The following is a 7,521-nucleotide window of genomic DNA, read 5'->3' as shown; positions in this document are numbered from 1 at the left end:
TAACAATTCCTTATCGGACTTTATTGTTAAACGAGTTGCTGTAAATTTTATCATTAAACTTTTGTTGGTCATGTATAATTTTGTTCTTCGAATAACGTAACTTTGCCCAAGTGGTAGGAGAGTAGAACACACTCCGTTATGTTGGAATCTTTAATTATGACCAGGGAAGGGAATGGTGGTGTTATTATGCTCATTTACACCCAAGTCATATTCTTACTATTTGTCTGTCATTAATATCTGATTTCTACCTCTTGGAATAATATCTTCTAGCCTGATCTTTACCTCAGCTAGGAATATAATCCATATAATAACATTACCCTCGAGGATACATAGCTCACACAACTGAACGGTACAGGTTGTAACGTACTTTTCTTTACCTGGTCTTTCACTTTACTTTAGACGCGACCAAACACGTTCCTAATAATTGCAGGTAAGGATAATTGAATCAATATTATATAGAAAGATACAAAGCCAAATCATTCATAATGAATAAGTAAAATGTATATACAGAATACAATAATCCAATCGATGAATCGTCCATACATGTCACTAGAGCAAAAAATGAAAAACAAATATAACGAAGGACAAGAATTTAAAACTCATGATGTAGCCCATGAAAAAAAAATAAAAAATGAAAAGAAAAAAAAAAGATAACTCCATAGAAATCAGTCTAGATGAGCAAAGACGCAGCGAAAATCACGACGGCAGCAGATCCAGTGACGGTGAATCTGTTCAAAAAGGCACCGCTGGAAGGTCCTTGTGCTTCAGATGGTGGAGCAGAGATGGACGATGGAGAGTTGGCAGGAGCAGCAGAAGGTTGATTGGGTGAAACCGATGGTGAGTTAGTTGATGGAGAGACCGCCGGAGACGGAGACACCGCATGATGTGACTTAGCCTTCCTCGGTGGAGTGGCCACCGGCGAGGAAGCTGGAGATTGAGCCATTGTGTAGCTCAAGAGCAAAGCAGCCATAAGCATAAAAACAAAAGCGGAGCGAGCCATTATAAAGAGAGAGAAAGTGAGAGCTAAACAAAGTTGAAGCAAAAGAGAAAGTATGAGCGAGAGAATGAGAGAGAAAGAGAGTGTGTGTGAGAAGAGACAGCGAGGGTGAGAGGGTATTTATAGAAGGGTAGCCGCGTGAAGAGTGAAGACTTGATTCATGCGCCTGTCGATATTGGGCCCAGTCGCCGTTGATACAGTCTCGCGATTCTTATTTCATATATTCGTGATGATTATAATTCAATTAGCTGGTGACAGATCTTAAAAAAAAATAAAAATAATAATATTTAAAATCAAAAGATAGCTGATTGTAAATTAAATTCATATCAATTAAGATTAATTCACCAAAAATAATTATTATAAATTAATCAACAATAATGTACCTAAAATAAAGAATAATACAAATAATTATTGGTTCAAGTATAAAGGAGTTTGTTCTCCCTTAACTACGATAATTAGGGGTGTTCATAGAGGTATAAATGGGTTAAGTTGGGCTATAGAGGTCTATGGCCTAGCCTATATCAGACCAGACTCAGCCTATTAAATATAGTCAAATAGAGCAAAACTTAGTCTTTTAAAAAAGACTATTTAGAAAACAGGTCAAAGACTTTCTTTTATATGTTGAGCCTATAAGACTCCAAGTCAGTCTATTTCATATTATTTATTTTTAAAAAAATAAATAAAATTATTATTTTAATAATTTAGAATAATAAAGTAATATATTTTAATTATATTTTTAAATATTGAGTGTTTAATAGGTTTAAACATATTAAAAATCCTAGGCCAAGATTTTTATTTTTAAATATAGGTTAGGCCAAACTAATAATTTGAGCCTATATAAGGCTAACAGGTCATACTAGACCTAAAATATTTTACACAGGCCTAAGCTATTCTAGCTGATAAGGACATAACTGAGAGATCTCTTAGGCACGACGATATTCCTGTTGGCATAGGCTTGCTTAAATTCCAAAGCTTTTAGCATGACGGTATGGGGTTTGTACTGCTTTCATTTTGAAAAATTAGCATAGGTTTTTTGCTCATTGACCTAAAATATCACTAAAGAGAATAAGACATCTAGTATAACTTGCAACTAGTCCTCTTTGGCCTCCATAAACAATATCAGGTCATCTGCAAATAAGAGATGGGAGATTTTAGGGCCATCATTCCTAGCTCAAATAGGAATCCAAAGTCTACTCATTGTTGTTTCTATAATATAACATAGTTTTTCCATAGCCATGACGAATAGATACAGAGCCATAAGGTATCCTTGCCTCGCACCCTACTCAGCTAGAATTCCTTTGTGAGTCCTCCATTCAAGAGAATATTAGTCCTATACGAGGTAATCACTAACATCATCAACTTGACAAGATTCCCATGGAACCTCTTCACTTTACGGATAAATTCCCAATTAAGTCAATCATATACATTCTTCAATTTCACCTTGACTGCCATGAAGATGTCTTCCCTCTTATGTTCCGCGTTGAGTGAACAAACTCTTGAACAACTATTATATTGTCTTATATATGTCGTTGTAGAATAAAACTGGCTTGTGAATGAGATGTCACTTTTGTGATGATAGGTTTAGGGTGTGCACGACAACCTTCCCGGAATCAATTTTGTTTTAATTTTTGTTCCCGGGAACAAAAATGAATAGAAAATTCGTTTGATAAAACTGGTTTATTTTTTTGTTCCCGGGACAAACTGGTCTAATTTTTGTGCTGGGGAACAGAAAAAAGAATCAGAAAATTTCTGCTTTTTTGTTCCCGGGCACAAAATAAGAAACACTTATCTCTCTCAATCACTCTCCACCTCTACCATCATCATCACCACCACCACCATCCTGACACGACCACCGCCACCATTGTCGTCGCCGCCATCGTACCACTAGTGCTGTCGCCACCCCCCACCACCACAATGCCACAGTCACCATCACCACCAACTTCACACATCACTACCACCATGCCACCACCACCACCACGACAACTACCGCCGCCGCCGCCGCCGCCACCACCACCACCACCACCATCGCAACCACTACTGTCACCACCACCGCCACCACCACCATTGTCACCACTACCACACCACTACTGTCACCAACCACCACTACCATTGCCACAACCACAACCGTCACCACCACCACCATCGTCTCAGCCACTACTGTCACCATCGCTACCATTACACCACCCCCACCACTACCACCACCGTCGCCACAGCCATTGCCACCACCACCACCATGATGCCATCACAACCACTACCACCATGCCACCGCTACCATTGTTGTCGCCACCAACCACCATCTCCACCACCACTGTCGCAGCCACTGCTGTCACCTCCACCACCACCATCCCAACCACTACCGCTGCCGCCGCTACCATTACCATCGTCATCGCCGCAGCCACTTCCGTCACAACCACCACCACTATCATCACCGCGTCACTGCCGCCGCCGCCGCCATGCCACCCCCCGCCACCACCACCACCACAACCACACCATATGGAAAGGAAAGTGATGATCCAAATATTTTTTATATTTAATAGGAATTATTTTTTATTATATTATTTGTTGTGTTATCAAACACAATTCTCATTCTCGGAATAAAAATAGAACATGTTATCAAACACATTTTTTTTTCTCAAAAACTGTTCCAAGGAACAGAAATAGAAAAGAATTGTTTCTTTTCAGAAACAGTGTTAGGGAATAGAATGGTTGTCATGCACACCCTTAAGACGTCTGATTATAAGCTTGCTAATGAGCTTGTATACCATAGGACACATAGATATAAGACAGAACTTGAATATATGGGAAGGAGACTGTGTTTTCGAAATACACACTAGCAATGTAGAGTTTAATTTTGCAAGAAGGTCAGTATTAGCCAATATTTGAATGAACAATGATATTACTTAAGGTCTGAGCACCTCCAAAATTTTCTGGAAAAAAACTATTGTGAAACCATCAGTTCTAGGCAGTGTTTAAAAACTTGATCCAGCCATCGACTCGGCTGAGGTCATGGGGTCACGGGTTCAACCAGGTTGTCTCAGGGTCACTTCGCTAACCCATTTTATACATTAAAAAAATATAAATATATAATCTATATGAAAAATTCAAAAAAATCAAACTTCTAGTAATTAAAGATTCAAAATATATTTAACATAATTCAACCAATTATATCAACAAGTCAATATTCACAACATCAAAGTATAAAACACTAATTCCAATAGAGTTAATAAAAATTTATATCATCAAATTCAGGCCCTTCTTGTCCTTCTTATGCACCTATATCAATATGTGAAAGGAGATCCCTTATCCAATAGAGAATAGCGGAGGAGAGGCGGCGACACGATAAATTAACGGTGGGGAGAGAAGAACCAGCACGATAGAGGAGATTACCAGAATAGGGAGACTGGGTCTAAGAGAGAAGATCGGAAGAAAAGAAGAAGAATGATTCAAATTTTAGATGTAGTTCTAAATCTATGCAGCAGCGAATTTTTTTTTTTTTTTTACATATCAAACGACATCATTTCGTGTGTGTGTGTGTGTTAAAAAAATGCAGTGACCCCTTTGACCCTTTTGACTCGGGAGTCACATGTTCAACCAGGGGATATCAGGGGTTAGAGAGATCAACGTACAAGTAAAGTCTAACTACTAACTCGAATCCTCGAAGAGAGCTGGTCGACCTTGGGGTGAGGTGAGGATTTAAAACACTGGTTCTAGGGGTTTATAAGCCTCGGTATCAAATAAAAATTGATCTTATTTGTAATATTTTTTTATAAATTTATAAAAAGGATTAACTTCAATTTTGATACTAATGAGAATTTTTTAAAAAAAGTTATAAAATAAATTTGATTAATTTTAAATGTGGTCATAGAAATTTATTTATATTTTGTCGAATTGAGGCAATGTGATTTTTAAATCAAGTCAGTTATATTTATTATTAATGATGAACACAATGGAAGAGACTAATTCATGATGTACAATATTTTTTTGTCAAAAAACATTGGGGATTTAAAAAGGACTTCTCAGTTGAAATCCAATACGAAATTTACATTAATATGATCTATCACCTATCAATAGAAATCAGTGACAACGATTTTATTTTTTTTGGTAAACAGTGACAACGATTAAATGTCTTTATATCACGAATTTTTATATTATGTCAGTTTCAATATTATACAAAGCAACCTGCATTGATACTTACCAAGTTGCATCACACAATCAATATAATTATTCGTTTATTTTAGTTTTGTTAGATAAGAGAAAATGAATAGTCTGATTATTTTTATTTTGAAATATGGATAAATATAAATATTTATTATGAGCTGTGAGTCTGTGACTGTGAGAATCAAATGTTAGGTTCAGCTTTCCATGCACGCCTTGAATTATTTTGATAATTTTTGATCAAATTGAATATAACCGTATAAAAAGTTATAAACAGTGCGGCGCATTATTTATACATTGTACTATAATAATCGCAGGTAAGAATAATTGAATCAATATTATATAGAAAGATATAAAGCTGAATCATTCATAATAAATAAGTAAAACTTGTATACAGAATAATATAATAATCCAATCGATTAATCGTTCATATATATATCATAAGAGCAAAAAAACGAAAAAAAAATAATATAACGACGGACAAGATTTAAAACTCATGTAGCCCATGAAAATAAAATGAAAAATGAAAAAAATAAAGATAACTGCATAAAACTTCGTCTACATAAGCAAAGATGCAGCGATAATCACGACAGCAGCAGATCCAGTGACGGTGACTCTGTTCAAAAAGGCACCGCTGGAAGGTCCTTGTGCTTCAGATGGTGGAGCAGAGATGGACGACGGAGAGTTGGCCGGAGCAGCAGATGGATGATTGGGTGAAGCCGATGGTGAGTGAGTTGATGGAGAGACCGACGGAGACACCGCATGACCTGTCTTAGCCTTCCTTGGTGGAGTGGCCACCGGCGACGAAGCTGGAGATTGAGCCATTGTGTAGCTCAAGAGCAAAGCAGCCACAAGCATAAAAACCAAGGTGGAGCGAGCCATTATAGAGATAAAAAGTTGATGCAAAAGAGAAAGTATGAGGGAGAGAATCAGAGAGTGTGTGACAAGAGATAGCGAGGGTGGGAGGTATTTATAAAAGGGTAACCGCGTGAAGAGTGAGAACTTGGTTCATGGGACCGCTGGTGCATGTTGGCCCTGTCGCGGTTGATATAGTCTCACTATTTTTATTTGATATAGTCGTGATGATTATAATTCAATTAGCTGCTATCCTCTCAAAAAAAAAAAAAAAAAAAAAAAAATTAATTTTCATCCTATATGGTTATATATCACTTGACATTATGTGTTTTTAAATTTCTCACTTAGATCTATTATGATTATAAAAATGTATCATTTAACTCTTGGTGGTTTTAAAATATCAGTTATACTTATTGTGATTACAAAAATATCACTTAGACGCATATTATGGTTTTATATATTACAATACAAGTGCTTGATTTACGATAAAAATAAATAATTTATTTTATTTGAATTAAAATTTTTAAATGATATGCATTTAAATATTGTGGTCTTATATTTTTATCGTAAAAATAAATTTAAGTCAAATATTATTTTATTTTATTAAATATTGTTATAGCATTTTTAAAAAAATTAAAAACAGTAATTAATTTAATTAATATGTCTTTAATTTATCTTTAATAATATTTTTAATTTTAAATAGTTTTTCCATAAAAAAAAATTTAAGATGATTTTTAAAATATTTTCAAAATAAAACTTTAAATATTTTTTAAATTTAATCATTAAGAATTAATTTTATTCAATAAATCATATTATATAAAATAAAAGTTTGAAGAATTAAATAATTTTATATTTACAAGACCATCAAGGTCTAAGTGATATATCTTTGTTATCATAACATGTGCAAGTGAATGTTTGAAATCTCAGGAGTTTAAAAGATAAATTTATTTAAGCACAATGGGTATAATTACAAATGATAAGTTTGAAACCACAAACGATTGAATGACATAGTATTAAATCACAAGGAGTGAAAATGAAATTTTTCCGAGAGAACATTAAATATGATTATGATTTTTCATATTTAATACTTTATATTTTTTTTTTTTTTTTTTTTTTGATAACATAATACTTTATATTTATTTTCATCTTTGTATGGTTATGGTTCCTCATATTCAATGTTTTTCACATTAAATATAGGGAACCATAACCATACAAAGAAAGAAATAAATATACCCGTCGGATCAATATAATCAATCTAACGATGAAATTGATTGGTAGTAACACTTATTGGTTGTTACAATATCCTATCCCTTCTTTAAAATTTAAAGAAAGCTGATTATAAATTAAATTCATTTCAATTAAGATTACTTCACCTAAAATAATTATTATAAATCAATCATCAATAATGTACCTAAAATAAGGAATAATATTAATAATTATTTGTTCAAGTGAATAAGTGATAAGGAGCTTGTTCCCCCTTAATTAACCACGGGTCTCGAGTTCGAGTCCTTGAA

The 7,521-nt window shown here is 34.4% G+C and overlaps 2 protein-coding genes across 2 annotated transcripts; both read right to left on the bottom strand.

Annotated features, from left to right (window-relative positions):
• Positions 1-670: 670 nt before the first annotated feature.
• Positions 671-1,000, bottom strand: LOC133308756 (classical arabinogalactan protein 1-like). Its single transcript, XM_061509447.1, has one exon. The coding sequence runs from the start codon at positions 998-1,000 to the stop codon at positions 671-673; it is 330 nt and encodes a 109-aa protein (XP_061365431.1).
• A 4,710-nt stretch (positions 1,001-5,710) lies between these two features.
• Positions 5,711-6,034, bottom strand: LOC133308753 (classical arabinogalactan protein 1-like). The gene has a single exon (XM_061509445.1). It carries the CDS (start codon positions 6,032-6,034, stop codon positions 5,711-5,713), a length of 324 nt encoding a protein of 107 aa, XP_061365429.1.
• Between the last annotated feature and the right edge of the window lie 1,487 nt (positions 6,035-7,521).

Source organism: Gastrolobium bilobum, unplaced genomic scaffold, assembly GCF_033153095.1.
Source record: "Gastrolobium bilobum isolate Gb01-03AN ecotype WA unplaced genomic scaffold, APGP_CSIRO_Gbil_v1 utg5107, whole genome shotgun sequence".
In the NCBI taxonomy this organism is placed as follows: Eukaryota; Viridiplantae; Streptophyta; class Magnoliopsida; order Fabales; family Fabaceae; genus Gastrolobium; species Gastrolobium bilobum.
Note: the sequence above shows the minus strand (reverse complement) of the source record. Positions and strands in the feature narration are given on the sequence as shown.

Coding starts and splice junctions, on each gene's coding strand:
- LOC133308753 (XM_061509445.1), bottom strand. CDS start 6,034: ATGGCTCGCTCCACCTTGGTTTTTATGCTTGTGGCTGCTTTGCTCTTG.
- LOC133308756 (XM_061509447.1), bottom strand. CDS start 1,000: ATGGCTCGCTCCGCTTTTGTTTTTATGCTTATGGCTGCTTTGCTCTTG.